Source organism: Patella vulgata, chromosome 3 (assembly GCF_932274485.2).
Source record: "Patella vulgata chromosome 3, xgPatVulg1.2, whole genome shotgun sequence".
NCBI classification, from domain to species: Eukaryota; Metazoa; Mollusca; class Gastropoda; family Patellidae; genus Patella; species Patella vulgata.
In genome coordinates, this window is record NC_065881.2 from 45711776 (window position 1) to 45731983 (window position 20208).

At 32.5% G+C, this 20208-nt stretch overlaps 2 protein-coding genes across 6 annotated transcripts in view; one reads left to right on the top strand and one right to left on the bottom strand.

The window, feature by feature from the left end:
- Positions 1–6939, top strand: part of LOC126814579 (Golgi apparatus protein 1) — a 77618-nt gene extending 70679 nt beyond the window's left edge. For both annotated transcript variants that reach the window (XM_050539821.2, XM_050539822.2), the window contains exon 25: positions 3521–6939. In XM_050539821.2, coding sequence (XP_050395778.1) covers positions 3521–3688 — 168 coding nt within the window. In that variant the 3' untranslated portion in view covers positions 3689–6939. The remainder of the gene's footprint in view (positions 1–3520) is intronic.
- A 2280-nt stretch (positions 6940–9219) lies between these two features.
- LOC126814580 (cyclic nucleotide-gated cation channel beta-3) overlaps positions 9220–20208 on the bottom strand; it is a 163414-nt gene continuing 152425 nt past the window's right edge. For all 4 annotated transcript variants that reach the window (XM_056099643.1, XM_050539823.2, XM_050539824.2 and 1 more), the window contains 8 exons: positions 16095–16192; positions 15429–15512; positions 14372–14490; positions 13627–13773; positions 13371–13482; positions 13012–13185; positions 12171–12342; positions 9220–10318 (listed from right to left, as the gene is read on the bottom strand). In XM_056099643.1, coding sequence (XP_055955618.1) covers positions 9480–10318; positions 12171–12342; positions 13012–13185; positions 13371–13482; positions 13627–13773; positions 14372–14490; positions 15429–15512; positions 16095–16192 — 1745 coding nt within the window. In that variant the 3' untranslated portion in view covers positions 9220–9479. The remainder of the gene's footprint in view (positions 10319–12170; positions 12343–13011; positions 13186–13370; positions 13483–13626; positions 13774–14371; positions 14491–15428; positions 15513–16094; positions 16193–20208) is intronic.

A 20208-nucleotide genomic window follows, 5' to 3' on the forward strand; every position in this document is an offset into this window, starting at 1 on the left:
TCCTAAATGTGGTTGAAATAAGTTGAAAGAAATCTGAAAATATCAGATAAAAAGCAGGCTACATTTAGTCGAAAGTAGCAAATTTCAAACTGCAAAACTGATAAATCCCGTTTTCGATGGCTGTAATTGCATGAATGGAAATCCCCAGAAACGTGACGTCAGAGCAGTATTTTCCCACAAGTGTCTTCCGTACATAAACAGTAATTGCGTTTATATTTCGATAACTTTTGAATCAGATTATTTGCATATATTGAGATCGATATCAAAGTATTGTAATACAATCGCTAGTAATATATTTAACTGAAAAAATAATCCAAAATCGCAGATTGAAAGTATTTAAACACTGTTCAGGGAATCTAACATTGTGCGGTAAAATAGACATTCAGCAGCAAAACTGAACGAAGACCCACGACTAAACACATCGTAATGTCTGAACATCGCATGTGAAATTGGATGTTTGACAACAAAATTGAACACCTTGCGTAATTGGACATCATGACTAATTTTAATCATGGTTCGGTAAATTGAACGTTCAAACTTATTATTGAACAGTCGTGATAATTAAGCGGGACACTCATTATTAAACACGTGTCGACAAACTAAACACTAGTTAATTAGACGCTTGGTAATCAAAATTAAACACTGAGATTTAAATTGGATACAAGTACAAATTGAACACTATTAGCCGAAATTCAACTATAGTTATGAATATTTGAACACAGCACAGAAATTAGTGCTAGTTAGGCAAGATTAAGTGATTCTAATTTACCAGTATCACATAAGTGGGTTTAATATGCAAAACAAAAATATTCATAAACAAGTAGATTATTTGACTTGCAGGACTTTCCCCTTCTAAATGTTGAGCAATATGGAAATGATTTGCTGAAACAGGGTCACCGAATCTAAATAATGAATTCTGGTCAAATGTGTATTGCTAACAAATATGATCTTATAAATGTATAAATATAACAGATAGGCAAAACTGATAAGACAGGTTTATTCAGACAAACTGATACACAAGTTTATCCAGACACTGTTGCAGCTCTTAGTTGGGAAACATATCACCCAAACTGACTGTTTTTATATGCCCACATTTTCATGTGGACGTATATTGTCTTCGCCCCTGTCCGTCCACCTGTCCGTCCATCCACAATTTGTTTGTGGACACTCTACAGGTCACAATTTTTATTTGATTTTGACAAAACTTAAAATATAGACCTATCTCCCAAAGATCTTGTTTCCTTTCGATATTGGCATATATTGGACCATAATTTCATGAACTATGGCCCCTGATTGCCCGAAAAATCACGTTTTTAGCTTGTGGACTCTCTAGAGGTCACAACTTTGATCTGATTTTGATGAAACTTGAAATGCATGTTTATAGTCCAAAGATCTTGGTTCCTGTCGATATTCACGCATATCGGATCGTAACTTCCTCAATTATGGCCCTTGATTGCATAAGAGAAGTCACTTTTTGTGTTAGCTTGTTCTCTATCCATCTCTTGCAAAATTTGGGCGTCTCCTGCCTGGTAGCTGCTGGTTATTTCTTGTGAAGTAATTATTACACAAGTTGTCAACTGGCCAGTATAAGAATTAAAAAGATTACAACATGTAATCAGTAGTATATAATGTGGTTTACAATTGCTTGTGGACGCTCAAGAGGCTAAAGTTTTTACCTGATTGGTTGACTTTACATTTATACATAGTGTTTATGGTCATGAGACAAAGAATCTGATTGATTTTGAGCGATTTGTGATGCCTGTTATCTAAATTACTAATTAGACATTAAATTATCCAGACCATAATCAACTTTCGATGTCATCGCTAGCTTGGATCAATTTGACTGAAATTTTCAGCAAATTCCCTTTACATTATCTAGTTTTTAATTATTATAGTGAGAACTGCCAGCACTTTATTTAATCTTCCATAATGTCCCTTTAACTAGTGGTATTATTATCCATTAGCCATTAAAATTAAGAATAGTAATTCCAGCATCGACAAATACATCGAAAATGGGTAAATCACATCCCAGATACATTGAAAATAGGTAAATCACATCCCAGGTAATGTATCATCTGTAAATCAGAAATGGGTTAACATAGCCTTCCACCCTTGACCGAATTTAATGAGTAACACAATACATCGAAAAGTCATAAATCACATCCAAGGAAATATTTAAATCAGAAACATTATTGACAACTCTTCATCTCTTGATCGCATTCAAGTACATGTCACCAGAAGTCAACCTCACAGACTATTAACATTTATGTTTCTTTATCATCGTTTCCCTTAAAAGTAATATATGTTTTACAAAAAAATAAGCTGTTGAATTTTTTTAAAAATGATCTAAACAAAAGTAAATATTTACACAACATGCACTGTTTTTACAAATCTTTTAAAAAAAATAAAAAATAAAAAAATAAAAAATTAAACGATAATCCGTAAGCTACACGTTGACATGCATTCCTCGACAAGCTTGCTATAGATAGCAGTACCAATCGATAAATTAGTGCATACAAAGAAATCTCTTCTCAGAAAATATTAGAATTGGCATCGATCAAAGTGGGATAATTGAGGCTGATTGACCGATAATCCCGATGTTATTGTAGTATGTGAAAACAATCTCAGAAACTTTGCTGGATGAATGGACGTACATGTGGCAGTGTGATAATTTTGTGATATTTTCACACTGGCGCCAAACAGTCGCAACTGTTAATCGCCCATTTTCAGACAGGGCTATCGGAATTAAGTCTTAATGGGTTCAGACAATATCAGCAGGAAATATGTTTCAATGATTACTGCCTTGATGACCTAGATGTTACGTAACCACTTGATTGAGAGCAATAAAATATTGACTGCAGAGCAATGATTTTCGTACATTTATCGCTATCGCTATATGTTAAAAAAGATAATGTGTGTTGAGGAGGTAAAAACGAGGATTGAGCATCAACACAAAATCTACATTCCCGAAACCAAAATGGATTTATAATAAAGCAGAACAAAGAAATTTATATTTAGCTATGATTTAATAAAAGAAAGCAAATTGTATGTATTTATAATTACATGTATATGAAACATTTAAATCATATACCACAACCACAGTCTGTTAAGATTGTTAATAAAAATCTGTTTGTTTAAAAATCTTTCACTCAATCAAAATGTGATTTACTGTCAAGAACTTGACATTGCTCAACATTCGGGTTGAGGTACTGACTTCAAAATAAAAAAAAAAGACGTATGACCAAGGCAAGAGCTGCACAAAACAATTAGATCGTTATTTGAAACGTCTAATTATGAAGGCATATGAATATTAATAATGTAATAATAAATAATGGCATCGCTTGTATTCTTATATTGTCTATTTTATTTCTTTGTTTAAACATTACAATATAATGGCTAGGGCTGTTGTTTTCGTGTTTGTTACTTACCATCTTTGTTGAAACTGAAAATCCACACTGGAATAATGGGGCTTGAAAATGAAACCAAACTTTGACTTTCTAAACTGTTTTTTTATTTGTAGATTGCGCCTCCAGAATCATTTCAAGAAGTTTATGAAGCTATTTCACAATCACCAGCAAAAGCCTATTTCCTGGGAGTGTTGGCAGCTGTAGTAGCCATTATATTTATTGTGGGTATTTCATGTGGAAGAGTAACCAAACGTTTGAAAGCTGAATTGAAGAATAGATAGATGAAAAGAAATAAAGAATGATTGAGGGAATAAATGAAATATCTGTAGGCCTACAATGTTTTATGTATGAGAACAAAAGCTGAATGATTGAACTCTATTTTTAGACTGTATTGTTTCGTATTTACCAGTGTTTTTCTATTTTATTTTGAATGGGTTGAATGCAGTTTGTTTTAAACTTTTTCCTTTGTTTCTGCAAATATCTGTAAATGTAATTTGATTTTGGAGTTCAATTATTTTTATTTTCCATTCCAGAAATAAGTTTATAAGACCACTAAGCATTTACATCTAGATTTGATAATATACTAGGCCGAGGTTAACATGTATTTTTGAATAAGTAAAGTATATTTAAATTATGTTCTTTTAGTATACTCAAACAGATGACTGTTAATTATACACTTAATAAAGTGTAGTTAAAATTTATGATAAATCATGACATATTAGCATAGATTACTGCTACTTAAAATACTTGTTAAATTAGGTTAGTCTCTAACTCAATATCATCCATTGATTACTCGAATTATTTGTCAATTCAAATCAACATTGATGTTGTGATCTTACCAGAAAAAAATGGACTTCTGATATCCAATATTTAAGACAAAATAAACATTTTACCATTGGTACATGAATAGTGTACCATAATGCATTTCAGCGCCATTTATAATGAGGGGCTCGAAGAATTGGGCTAGACATATCACAAGTCATGTCAAACAGTGACGTCATATTCTTATCTGGAAAGCATGTGCAATAAATATTATTGGTGTAGACTGGAATAACCAGACGCTAGAGATTGACATTTGATTGAGACTTCTGGCATATTTCGCTGAACATAACTGATTAGAAATTAAGGCAAAAACAGAAAATATTCAATGTAAATCAGTTTATATACATTCATATTACATTATTATATGCGTTGCGACCCATTTGTGTCAATTTCTAGGTACCAAATATTAGCGATTTTCATTTAGCTCCTTTAACATAGAGATGGTTTAGCATACAGCCATTTTAGAAGTTGTGTTCTGTATTTCATTGTTCAAGACTATTATGCAATTTACTGAATGGAAAAGTAAACAATTTTTTGCCAAATTATAAAAGATACCCAATGGTATATTAATAATACTTATAAAAAATTAAATTCATTAATTTGTGTATTTATGGAATGATCATTATTGAGATATTTAACTTTTTTCTTTTTCTTTTTTTTATTATTAACCCTTATTTTAATCAGATATTTTGCAAATGTCTTAAATTATTTGCAATCACAGATGAATAACAAACTTGTCAAATTTGTGATATTTATTTTGTCTAGTGAACCTTTTTAGTATTAGAGTCAAAATTCTGATGTGACTAAGTGGTTTCAGTTTAGTAATAATCTGGACGCATTAATGAACATTTATAAAAATAAACACAACAGTTCTATGAATAGCAATTACTGTATTTCTATATGTACCATCTAAACATTCAATGAAACCATTTAATTAGGACAGTATCAGTATTGTGCTTGATAACGACAAGAGAATCATTGTTGAAACGTAGCTTTAATAGAAATACAGTAATTGTTACTGTTGTGTTTATTTTAAGGTGTTCAATTACTAAATGCCATTCAAACAGTATAACATTTATAAAATGTTGATTGCCATATTAAGACTATATATTTTCTGTTGCTTGAGCACCAGATAAACATGGTCTTACTTGCGCATGAAGTCATAGATTTTAGTTATTACGGATATACATACTAATATTTTTTTAATCTAACAGATCAATGAGCAATACTGAGCAAATTGTAAGGTTGGCCAATATCAATTTATTTGACTGTATGATGTCAACTATTGAATTCATAATAAAACAATATGGCTATATGTATATTCATATTATGGATAATGGAAGCCTTAAGTATTATAGCTAACTCATTTATGTTTTATTTTCTCTTGTGTTTAAATTGTTTGTTATAGTTTGTTTATTGAATGAATTGTAAATTGTATTGATAAAAATTTGAAATATTATTATGATTTCACAAAGTAACTGCGCTAGGAAACATTTTTTTTTAAATACCACTGATTACTTACAGAATATTTTGTGAATTTATTTTATATGTGTATAAAAAATATATCCTGTTAATATAATGGTTATAAAATACATTCTTATAATCAATGTTTGAAACCCAAATTATGCTCAATTTTGTGTTTCTGTGTAAATATGATATAAACTAATATGAACAGTAAGTAAAGTCCTACTTAGTCTGAAGAAACTTCACGATGGTGTATTTTTGATCAATGATATATTTTTACAAGTTATTTCATTGGTGTGTTGTAACATGTTATTGATTATTTGACTTCCTTCTTAAAGTCATTATAAGTGAAGATAAATATGGTTTTGGTTACCGTACATAAAAATGGGCATGTTCATTAACAAATCAATAGTTTTTATAGGTATTTATGTAGGTAAACATCAATGGTGAATTTATTTTATTAGACAACTGGGTATTTCGAAATAGTTATTTCTTCATACATCATTCTGTCACGGATTAAAAGGTTTTCGGAATAAAAGTGGAGATGTTAAATTAGAGTAGAATTAATATTTTTCTGTAGATCAATAAAAATAATTTATCCTTGATTTTATTATTATTGGTTGTTATAATAAAAAGGATTTCATGAATGTATATACTGAGAATTCACATTGTAAATACTATGTTTGCCTACATGTACAGTTGTGCTTTCATTATATAGTTGCCATTTATTTATTTATTATAAAAAAAATAGTGACATTATTTTATACAATATTGGTTACCCTATGGAAGTGAAAATTTGATAAATACAATTCATCTACTTTAACTAATATCTGGAAAATTAATTAAAATTTGTTTTTATTATGAATTATACTAAAACCATCACAAAATGTATGAAAAATTTTGATTATCTGGTAATTAAACATATAGACAATAAAACACCGAATTGTGGTGGTAATTCATTAACTATGATATTTTGCACAAACACATATCATATCCAATATTTTCTATGTATTGATTCCTGTGTTATGATTGTTTGTGCAGATAAGGGTAGAGTTGGTGCTACATAGAATACTGTTTATTTTATTTGATGATCTGAATCCCTTGACCGGGTCATTATAAAGGAATCTTGAGTTGCGCCTAATTAGACTTAACTTTCTATCAATCTAATAATTACAATTAAATATATAAGCGTTTTAAGATATTTTATAATATCATTATTGATGTAATAAACCATGTGTAGTGTTCATACATATATCCAATACAGTTAAATTTTTATAAGTCAAGATAATATATTTGATAATTGTAATAATCAGTGCAAAAAAATGATATTATTCGTAAGAAAGTGCAAAAAAATGATATACATATTATTTGTAAGAAAGTATGTAGATTAATGTACTTCTCTGGTTCATTTACACTGATTTACCCATATGTCAACTTGTCTAGCAGTCTAAATTAAAAAGGGTTTGATTAAATTTCAACAAGAAGTCAATTGGTTTACTAATTTTAGATTCCCCTTATGGAAAATCCTGGCACTGCCACTGGATGAGCTAACTTTTGGACTAGTCGATATATTAACTTGCATTCAAGATGTAAATGAATATTAAGTTTCTTACTGAACACATTTAATGCCATGTATATATAGTTGCTTATATAACATATCTATCTGCCCTTACACATGTGTATATCGCTTACTGATAGTCATCTTAAACAACTATTGTATTTTTTTGAACAGATGTTACTTAATACCCTGACTAAATTAAAAAAAAAAAAAAAAAAAATCTGTTTCTTTTTATTCCTTGTGGGAATCACATAGCAGGTATCATGGGGTCCATATGGACCCCAGTTAGTTATAATTCAAGTTTTTACATACAGATATATTTGAATAAAAGGCAGCGGTTTGGTTTTTATTTGCATTCATATTTGACATCTGAAAAACAACTAAATTATTTTAGTGGCATATGGAAAATATTTAATAATTCTCACCAAGTTGCTACTTTGTGGACTATGTGATAAAGAGGTTAAATGGCAATTCACGTTTGATATAAAAACCATTGAATATTTGGAATTTATCATTTAATTTTTGGTATTTGTAACATGCAGATGCTAAAAGAGAGAATACTCTGGCATACGCAATATGGTATCAGGCAGTAAACACATTAGCAAAATCCCTACTGTGAGTTATACAAGTTAGGGGTCTGGTTGGACCCCTTGTTCCCTTCAAGCGTTGGGCCTGATTTGCATATAACATAACTCTGCATGTGGGAAGCAGATGGATACCAATCTCTTTGCTAGGTGTAAAAATGTATAGGAGACAAGTCACTAAATTTCAGAAAGTTGTACCCAGTAGTTATTACAAAACACTATAAAACAGATGGGGTCCACGGAGACCCCACGTGCACCGACAAGGGTTAATACACCTAATCATTTTAATGCGGTCATGTATTGTTGTCATCCCTGTTTCTCCAAATTTTAGTAGATACTTCAATTTTGATTGGCTAAGCACTAAAATCAACCTAATATTATCCAATCAAATTACTAAAATTTGGATTTTATCTTAGTTAAAATTTTGTGAAACCGGCCCCTGTCCATTTCCACACAAGTGTGTATGTTACGGTCAGTATGACTAATCTCTTGCAATCACTCTACATGTTAGATCTATTTTGTTACTGGGCCTGTTCAGAGTTTCAAAAATTTCTTTCAAGAATTTTATTGGGTGTCTTTCACAAGATTCCATAAACGATAGGATAACTTAGATTTGCGACTGAAAATCTCATGGGGTTCCTCTAACATTCTGAATTTTATAGATCATACTATCAAGAACTGGATTCACAAGCTTTAAAATCGGAAATATAATTCAGAAGTACATAGTTTGGTGAACTTTCATAACAATCCAACTGAGTTTTAAAAAAATTCCATCAAGAACTTCACCATCAAATGAACAATGAAATGAGGTAACGTCCTAGTTTTCTGCACCAACATGGCTATTGAAGACGGACACACTTAATGCAATTTGCTTTTAGGGAAATTCTGCCCGAACAGCAGGATTTCCGAATACTCATGGTGGAGTTTTGTTCTTAATGATTGGAGAGCTAGTATTGTGGTTGTGTTGGAGGCCCCGGTCTTTTGTTGAAATTTAAAGTTCAGCCAATACTTGTGGAAAATGTGTTTTCAGTAGATTAGTGCTTGGATATTAGATATATTTTAAAGATATAACATTTAAAGATATTTATTTTGTCACTAAAAGTGGAAGAAGAGATGAATGGGGAGCTAAAATCACAAATTTGAATTTCTATAAAATCTAAAGAACAATTAAACTAAATACATGATTTTTCCTAGAATCGGGGGTCATTAATCCAGGAACCAAGCTTTTGGGGATATAAACCTATATTTATCAAGTTTCATCAAAATCAGATAAAAAAAAAAATGAACGGACAGGGGCGACGGCATAATATGTCCACATGAAAATGTGGGCGTATAAAAAAAAAAGCTCTTTATATTTATTGAATATATGTAATTAAAAAGAACAAACAAGTAAAACAATTTTATTGTGTACACATTGTATAAAGATATATACAATACAATGTTATAAATCAAACTGGTCATCTTGAACAACAGTAATATTTCACCTTTCTGATAAACAAAAGACTAGAAAGTACTATCCATATATAAGAGTATACTGTAGTAAGTCATACACAAGAAAAGGTAAATTTTTACTATCTACTTATGCCAAGAGTTCAAATATGGATTTAAATGTTTTCCCACTGATGACTATTTTGCATACACCGGTCAAAGAGCTGTTTCTCGAGTTCTATGACCTTCTGACCTTACTTCCACTATATTTCCATCCAGTGTTAAAGAAAAAATAGAAGTAGGAGTCCGTGATTTTTCTCGATGTATTTCTACTGCACAGGTTATCTGATTTTCTGGAGGGATTTCATGGGTTTCAGCCACAGTTAATTTTTTCAAATTTTGGTCATTGTTTTCGGCAACATTTGCATTTGCATCACTTATTTGTTCTGGTACACTAGCAAGAGAGGAGGCACTTGTCTTACGAGAGTCTGATAAAGAAATCCTAGGCGTTTTGGTACCCACATCAACTGGCTGAACCTCTATAACAGATATCTTTCGTTTTGGCGTCAATTTTCTAAGACTGCTATCACTAGTCTTTCTTTTCGGACTATCGTTATTTACTGATCCTTTCTCACTTTTAATGCTAGGTGATCGTGACGGTGTGTCCACACTACTTTCACGCGAAATAACTGGGCTTGAAGAATTTTCTTTGGTTGCACTACTTGGTGGGCGCGAGTTAACACTGCCCTGACTACTAACACTTTTTACACTACTAACACTACTACAACGTGAGTTACTTTCTGCATTACTACTAGCTCGACTAACTGATACGGGAGAGGTATTTTCGGAGGATATTGGTGTCGGAAGTTGTATATTGAGAGTGGGAAGATGACGGATCATACCACCTTTCTGTCCATCTGACTCAGTATCTGAACCAACAGAATTTTTCTTAACAACTTGTAAAGTATCATTTATATTAAAGGAATCTTTACTATCTTGATTACTGAGTGTATTATCTGTACATTGACTGTTACTTCTTTTCATGTTTGGTATTCCTGTCAAGTAAATAAATAAAATAATGAAATGAAATGAGGTTTAACAAAGTCCATGGTTTAATAACCTACTTATCTGTATGGACTGAGTTAAGAAAGACAGGCTTATGGCATGCACCAGTATGCCACGAGGGGGGAGAAATTTTTCATGGACAGCAGCAGCGCTAAGACCTACTCTTATTTCCAATTCCAGCTGTCAAGGTTTTTTTTTACCTACACTCCATTGTGTAAACAGGACCTAAGTTTTCTGTATCAATCTGAACCACTGTCCTGCACCACTGACAACCACACTGGTAAATAATCCTTTCGTGGCATTTAGCAATTGGAAACATAACAAAACTGACACAGTTATATCTCTTCTAATCATTAGTAATAAGTATGGTTTTACATTGTACATATATATAGACCCTCAAGTTTACTAAATGTCATTGTGCTTGATAATGATAAGAGAATACTTATCGAAACGTTGTGCTTGTGTATAATAAACCAGTGATTGTTGTCCCATATAACTGTGTCAGTTTTGATACTGGTAAATCCCAAGGAATTTTCTCAGGCCAACATCTGGAGTGAACAGAGAGCTCCATGTTAGTGAGCCAGTGCCTTACTAAAGTAGGATACTGGTTATACAAGTGCATTCAAAAATTTGACTACTGATTATCAAATCTGCATATAACTTCTACATGCAACCACAGGGGTGGAATGGAAATATTTGAATTCTAAATAACTTATTGTTTGTCCTATTTTTGTGACCAAATATAGACTTTTAAACATACATTATGCAAGAGCTAAATCTGATTATTGCAAGTCTTTATTTAGGCTTCAGATGTCATAGATATTATAAATTAGGTCTTTATTTACACAACAAGCACAAAATCAACTCTGTAGACCCACGGATGACTTGGATTTAAACAAGATTTCATTGATTGATTAAATTTTTAAATGGCGTCATAAGCGGAGATTAACCGTTACGTTGACGTCATACTTCCGAGGCTAAATGATAGAGTGTACGAAGCGAGGCCGCTGTTGAGCGCGGACGCATGTCAGTCAATTTGATTGAAAGTTGATGTATACAGCATTGATATTATGTTTAGTTGTGGTATTATACGCTCTTTTGTCACTTGCGTTTACAGAAAATTTATGGAAATTGATAAACATCGCAGGCTAACATCACCCCTGTTGAATTGCAGCCCCATTTTATCACTATTTCCTATTTGTCTGCTTCGGGAGTTACGTAGGCCTACCAGTTACAGTACAAGAGTACACGCAGGCTAACAAGAAGTCGGTTATAATTATGCCTCATTGATTTGGCCCATTCCTTTCAAACTTTCGCTTCTTATCTATATATTAAAAGTCTTATTTTTAATATGTAGTAAAAATAAATGTGATACGAATTGAATTGCAACCCCGTCTCAAACCGAATAGGCTAACGGTACCACAGCCATTGAAAACGTTACTTGATAATCAAGATTATGTAGGTGGAGTTAACGCCTGTCAATCAAATGATCGGCCATTCACGGAGAGACGGTGAAGAGAGAGTTGACTCCTATTTCTAGTCAAAAATTACAATGGTGATAACTTTGTTCAGAATACAGTAATTTGACTGAAATTTTCAATATATTCTTCTTTTATCATCTATTTTTGAATTGTCATAGCAAGAATGGCCAACACTCTATTAAAATCTCCCATAATGTATCTTTAAACAAATTCTGGCTCTAAATAGAAACAAAATTAATTGGGTGTCAGTGATATACCCATTTACCAAATGATTTTAAATTGAAGGTATTAAAATCTACTGATCAGACTCATTATTATGGAAATGGGAGTTGAAGACTTCCTCAAAATTTTGTTCTCTTACCCGAATCTTGACTTTCTTCACTACTGTTAGCCTTATCTATTTCCTCTCTATTTAATAAATCTGCTTCTTCTATATTTCTTTCTATTTGTTCTATAACTAATAACTCATCTTCTTCATCATCTTTTAAACTATCACAATCTTTATCATCATTAGGTATATCAGATAATGATAACTACAACATAATAAAAATGAAATGAAATGAACTGGGCTAATGAAGACGGGCATATGCCATACAGTGTGCTATGAGGTAAATCTGGCACTACGGCCTACTCTTATATCGAATTCCAACTGTCAAGGGATCTTTTACGTGCACGCCAATGTGTACTCGGTTTTTCGTCTCATCCGAATGACTAGACAGCTGTCCTTGTTAGGCCCTCTGTCCTGCATCACTGACATTGGCCGTCCTGCATCACTGACAAGGGGGAACCACCAAAATAACAGAACATCATCTTTTAAACTATTATAATCTTTATCATCATTACCAGATAATGGAATAAAACATAAATGCCATTAATACCTACACTAAACTATTTATATATTGGTATGTATGAAACCTTTAAATGCAATGAAATGAAATGGGTTTTTTACACCAACCCGTTTTTTTTTTTTGTCCTGTTGCCAGGACCTCTATCCTCTATGGAGGATCAAACTGCATTTGTAATGTTGAAAACTACAAAAGCTTGAAAGCTTTAAATGTTGATTCTTTGCAAAGTCATGTTCCAGACTTCATTGATGTAGCTACAGATTTAACAAATTAAGTATGAATTTTGATGTTGGATTTCTTTTCAACTTATTAAATACAAATTCATATACAGATTTAGTTTTAAAAAAGAGAACTAACCTCTGAACCAAATTCGAAAGCTTTATTATGATTACACTGTGAATTAGCTCGACCTAAAGATGAAGATGTGCGACTGGCATTAGCTGAATCAGGGGATAAATTTTCTCTCTGACTATTTATACTCTTAAGAGAGGTACCAAGTTGTTTTACGACATTAGAATCAGGATCCATAACCTAAAAATACATATATCATTCAAAATATTACATGAATTAATCTATAACAGCTTGAAATAGCATCGTTATAGTTTTCATGAATATAATGCAAAATAAACAGTAAATAATCTGTCTACGATAAGTTACAAATACCTGTCTAATAGGAATAAATGATTGGATTCTGTCAAATTCTTAATCAAATTTACCTTTATGACTGTTTTAAGTAATTTAGGAGTACCAGCTGGTGTATGTATGATTTCTTCCGCTTCCATTTTGTTACTTCTTCTTTCTCTTGCAGCATTTTCCTTTAATAGCTTCCTACAAAATTCAAAATGCAAAAACTATACAAAAGCCTGATCAGAATTTCACCTCAGTGTGTCTTAAAACACAAACTTTTTACTTTTCTCGAATTTATTGATAATTATTTATATTACTATATTCTACATATAGTAGCCTACTTACTTGGCTCTTTTCTTGAGTAATTTCTGGGCTTCAGGATATTCTCTCATAGCTTCTTCAAAATCAGCTTTAGATAATGTAAATAGATTTGTATAACCTTTACATCTAACATTAGCTGTTCTTCTATTACCACCAGACATAGCCAATAAACTACAGAGAGAGAGGGAGAAAGGGGGTTTAACATCCACTCAACACAAACCAGGTCATTTCGGGACTAACAATCATATGGTTCAATTTTATTTCAATAATTCGCTTGCACGTAAGGGTCTTTAGAAGAATTGAATTGCCCAAGTTTAAAATTAGCAATGTTTTATGTTAATAGGCAGAAATTAACTGTTTGTCAGGTCTCTACCCTTTAAAATTGACCATTGCTAGTTCTGATTCTGACAAATGAAATATTTACTTTAGTATTAATGGCAGCATAGATGGATCAATCCTTTAAGGCACAATATGAATTGTCATAGATACAAGTTAGGCTCACTTCTTATTCTTTATACTATCGGATCACTGCTTGGATTTTTTTTTTCAACCATATAGCATATTTTGATTTTTTAAATTGACTAGTTTTGCCCAGGGTAAACATCTTTGTTCCAGATATTCAAGACCACAAGTGGCTATATAGATTCACTTGAATAATATCAAATTAATTTAAAAATTTGTCATTTCTAGATAATAAATTTCCTCATAGAATTAAACAGTCATATTGGACATATAAATAATGACTAGTCCAGATAAACTTTGTTTTTACCTAATTTCACCAAAAACACTTCCTTCATGTAAAGTAGCTAAAACTGTTTCTCCATCTTCACCTCCCACGACATCTACTTGTCCTTGACTTACAATATACATTTCTTTCCCTACTTCACCCTAAAATGCATTGTAAATTATATTAAACACGCTTTCTTGCTAGCAAATCACTTGAAAATTGACTCTGTATATTGGAATCATTTTTCTAATGTAATACCATCCACTTAGTATTATGATATTAAGTAAGATTATCCACATAAATTGTTGCAGTCTCTCCCAAACAAGGTATTTTTAGTTTCAGATCTTTAAGAGAATGGGAGCCTTTTTATTAATAAAAATTGAACTTTAATAGTCTTATGTTGAATGGTCTTGTGTTAAATGGGAAACGCTAGCTCACTAACCAGGAGAGCCTGGGATTGATCCCAGTGTTGTTTGAGAAGGTCCCTCCGGTTTTTTCGCCGTGGTCCCCTTATCAGGGGTGCTGCTGGTGCAGGACAGAGAGCATATAGTCATTCGGATGAGACATAATAAAGGAGGTCCCATGTACACTTGGTGTGCACGTAAAAGACCCCTTGACAATTGGGATTTGATGAAGAGCAGGCAAAAATGCCGCTTTCGGGCAAAATATTCTTCATAGCAGTTTTCATTAGCTCAGTTTTCATTTATATTAAATGCAAATTACAATCGACTCTAAATGTTATTAATATACATGTGACAACCACTGGACTGTTCCATTTAGCTATATGTAGTGATGGCTGTCATTTACAAAGTTTAGTATACTCTTTTTAAGAACACCTGATACCATTTCTCATTTGTTTGGGAAGTCCAGATAACTAACAACCTACGCTGTATTCTTATCTGCCTATAACAATATCATTTGTCTCTTTAATCTTTTCAAGAGAATAGTGACATTATAGACTGTGGCCAGTTTTAGATATAAGGTTATGTATTCAGTAAAACTGTTATTAATAACTTAATGTTGATGATGTTTTCTGGAAGCTATATTAATATCAGCAGAGTATTATAGTAATTTCTATATATTGATCTAATATAATTACCTTTCTACAGATATAATCCTGAGGTAAAAATAAACAACCTTTCATCTTTAATACTAAATCATATAGTAGATTTTTATCACAATCCTGAAAATAAACAAATAAAGTTAGCTCAATCTATAATTCATAAGATCAAGCTTAATCTATTAACATCTATTTCTCTTGCTTTATGTTTATTTACCAAACTCAAATCAAATATATAGCTTATCTTACTGGATATTGGAGAAACAGGACTATTTAATTAAAAGACAATTTATCTAAATCCCAAAAGAAGAAATTTATCTGTTGTTTTTTTTTAATTTTTGCTAAAAATTATTTGAAAGTGAACCTGATATATATCTTTAGACTGCTCTATCAACTGCTATATGGATGAGATAATTGGATTTAGCATTTATCATTTCCTCAAGAATGATATACTTTAAAATTCTTTGATTTCAAAATGGCAAATTACAATGAATACACACATAAATGAAGAAGAGGATGAAATTACTTTATACAGTTGTGACATGTATTGTGTAAATTTAAGATTTATATTAGTTTCAGCATAACAAACATTTCTATACCATAAACAGACTTATAGTTTTTGTCCTATACACGCATCACCCACACAGTTGACATACTAGCTACTCTGGAATAATATCAAATATGTTCTTAAAATTTCAGCCTTACCTGAAACAACTGTACTTTGCTTAAAGTATTAAAATGGACACTTATAGCCATATCAGCTTGTAATTTCTTTGGTAATGCTTCCAGAAGTGATCTTTCATCTGTAATTATATAATTATGTTCTCCTTTCTAATGATAATGTTAACCAGCGGCTGCCAGGCAGAATACACCCACATTTTGCAAGAGATGAATAGTGAACTTAAGCTAAAAACAAATGCGATTTTTTGTACAATCAGGGGCAATAATCTAGAAAGTTATGCTCTGAAATGGAAGGGACTGAGATCTTTGGGATATAAAGATATGTTTTAAGTTTCATCAATATCAGATAAAAATTGTGACCTCTAGGGGGTCCACAACCTTTGTATTACAAACTTTTACACAATTTGCATACAAACATTGTGACCTCTAGAGAATCTGCAAGCTAAAAATGTGATTTTTCGAACAATCAGGGGCCATAATCTAGGAAGTTTTGTTCGGATATGCATGATTATCAAAAAGAACCAAGAACTTTATGATAAAAACATATATTTAAAGTTTCATCCAAATCGGATAAAAACTGTTGCCTCTAGAGGGTCCACACTCTTGATATACCATATTTTTACACTATTTTCGTACAATTTTTGACCTATTTCTACAAAATTCGAACTCAAACCATCATTAGTGTATAACTGTGATATATTCACACGTTTTTTTTTTTAAATCTGATAAAAATTGTGACCTCTATAGGGACCACAAGCTCAAAACGCATTTTTTCATACAATCAAGAGCCACAATTCTGAAAGTTACGATCCAATATGTGGGAATTCCGAAAGGAACCAAGATCTTTGGGTTATAAACATGCATTTCAAGTTTCATCAAAATCGAATCAAAATTGTGACCTCTAGAGTGTCCCTTGTTTCACTTTGTTCAACCTTGTTAATGCTCGATTGATCAAAGTTATCATCCAATATGTATGAAATTTATATGCATCATTAAAATTTGTGAAACAGAGGTCTATTGAATTTCAGTCAATTATTTCTAGAGTTATGGCCCTTGTTTTACTTTGTGAAGCCTGTGAATGTTTGAATGACAAAAGTGATCCTCCGATCTGTATGAAATTTATGTGCATTATTTAAATTAGTAAAACGAAAAAGCCTGTCAAGTTTCAACAATTTCTGTAAACTACTTCCAAAGTTGCAGCCCTTGTTTCTGTTTGTAAAACCTTGTGAACCCTCAAACGACAAAAAATATAATCTGATCTGTATGGAACTGTCTTGTAAAGGCCCCCAATTACCTACAAAGGAATAAATATGTGACAACCCTTGTCGACCGCTTGGACGATTTAGCTGCTGTGGGCGTATGTTTCGTAGCAACCTATCTTTCGTACAATCAGGGGCCATAATCCATGAAGTTATGGTCCAATACATGCCTATATCGAAAGGAATCGAGATCTTTGGGAGATAGACCTATATTTCAAGTTTCGTTAAAATCGTTTAAAAATTGTGACTTGTAGAGTGTTCACAAACAAATTGTGGACGGACAGACAGACAGACGGATGTCTGGACGGACAGGGGCGTATAAAAAATGTGACCTGTAGAGGGGCCACAACCTTGATATACCACATGTTTACACTATTTGCGTACGAGGGGTAGCCATTTGTCCGGCAGTTTTAGTCCGATTTTCACGGAATTTGAACTCAGTCAACATTATGGTGTAACAGTGATATGTTCAAACGTATTTTTGAATTGGATAATAACTTTGACCTCTAGAGGGACCACAAGCTAAAAACACGATTTTTCATACAATCAGGGGCCATAATTCTGAAAGTTACAATCCGATATGCACGAACATGTATTTCAAGTCTCATCAAAATCGGGTGAAATTTGTGAACTCTAGAGTGTCCAGGTAAAAACATGATTTTTCGTACAATCGGGGACATAATCCATGAAGTTATGGTCCGATACATGGCAATATCGAAAGGAACAGAGATCTTTAGGAGATAGACCTACATTTCAAGTTTCGTCAAAATCGGATAAAAATTGTGGACGTATAGAAAGCAATTTCATAGCATAGAATTAATCAATAGTAAACATCAACCACCTAGCCTTACTAGTGCTAAATTTCAAGCTTCTAGTAATGTTACATTTTCTACTTCCAAGTGTCACAGTCTGAGCAAAGTTATGAATGTTTGTAGTTTTTAGAAGAATAGAGTAGTCTCGATTTTCATTGTTACAATAATAAACAATGTCTTAATTATCCATTTTTAAATTATTAAATGACGATCATGTTTCAATCCATTAAAAATCACAACCATCTGAAAGTCTAGAGAGTTGATTATGGGATGCCATGTGAATAAATGTCTAATTAATAGTTTATATAACATTTGAGGCCAAAAAGACCTGCAATAGGTAGATTTAGCTCTTACACAATTCATCTTTAATGAAGAATGGCATACACCAGAACAGCAATAGAATGTCTTGTTGTAAACAACTAGACGCTGTACCTTGATACACCACTGTGATACACCACTGACAAGGGGGAAACCATGCCAGAAATTCCTGAGGTACTGCCTCGTCCAATACAGGATCGAACCTGGAGCCTTTCGGTTAGCTAGCCAGCACTTTACTTATGGAGCCACTGTGGCCCCTGTGTTAAAAACAAAGATGTTAATAGAGATGCTGTAGGTATGACAGTTAATGACATTTATTGATTAAGAGATCACATTTCTTGTTTCATGACAAAGACATTTAGAGATGTGGTGGTAAAAAATGATGTATCTGAAGACAAAGATATCAAACTGTGATGCCATAATGATATATAATGGTAAATGTTTCATTTATTGATTAAAGATCACATTTCTTTTAAAATCATTTCTTCACGTTGATGCTGACAATCAAGTTGTATTCGCATACAAATTGTTTTAATAAGATTCTTTTAAGTTCTGATACAGACAAGAGTTGTAAAATATGTTATGCTTTGGTGATGTTTTCTTTTTTGTGAATGGTCACAATGACTTGCAACGGTCTAACAAAGCTTATTTATACAGATAGAGAGAGAGAGAAATAGGGTTTAACGTCCACTCGACACAGACTAGGTCATTTCGGTACTAACACATGGTTTAATTTTATCTCAATAATTTGCTTGTGCGTAGGGGTCTTTAGCAGTGGGAGGAAACCGGAGGACCAGAGAAAACCCATGAAGTTGGACAGGCAACCCTACTCTTTGTCACGTACTACCGGGGATTCGAAACCACACCACGACAGGCCTTATGATACAGCGCGCATGTGCTAACCATTCGGCCATCCAGCCCCCCATTATTTATACAGACTTGAATTGGTGACATCCCTGGGGTAAATATGTGTCAAAAAAATCATTACAGTTTACTGGGAGCATTTTTATCTAAACCATTCTGTTCACATTGACAAAATCACAAGATCCTTTTAAAAAATTACTAAAATTTTATCTATTTCAAAAGACTTTCCCAAATTAATTAAAGATGCATTGTGTAAGAGCTAAATCTGCCAATTTAACAAGCGGTTGCCATGCAAGATACGTTCACATTTTGCAACAGATAGACAGAGAACAAGCTCATCTACAGGAACCTAGGTCTTCAGGATAAAAACATATTTTAAGTTTCATCAAAATCTGATGAAAATTGTGACTTCTAGAGGGTCCACAAACTTGCTATTACATACTTTTACACTATTTACGTACAAGGAGCGGCCATATTGTCAGGCAGTTTCAGTCTGATTTTCACGAAATTCGAACTCAACCGCCATAAGGGTGTAACGGTGATGCATTTAAACATTTTTTACAATTGGATAAAAATTGTGACCTCTAGAGGGACCACAAGCTAAAATTACAATCCAATAATAAACATGTATTTCAAGTTTCATCAAAATCGGATCAAAATTGTGACCTCAAGAGAGCCCACAACCTTGATATACCATATTTTTACACTATTTGCATACAAGGGGCAGCTATACGGTGTATCAGAGATATATTTGAACGTTTTTGTAAATCAGATAAAAATTGTGACCTCTAGAGGCACCACAAGCTAAAAGTGCAATATTTCGTACAATCTTGGGCCATAATCCAGGAAGTTTTGATCCGATACGCGCAAATATCGACAGGAACC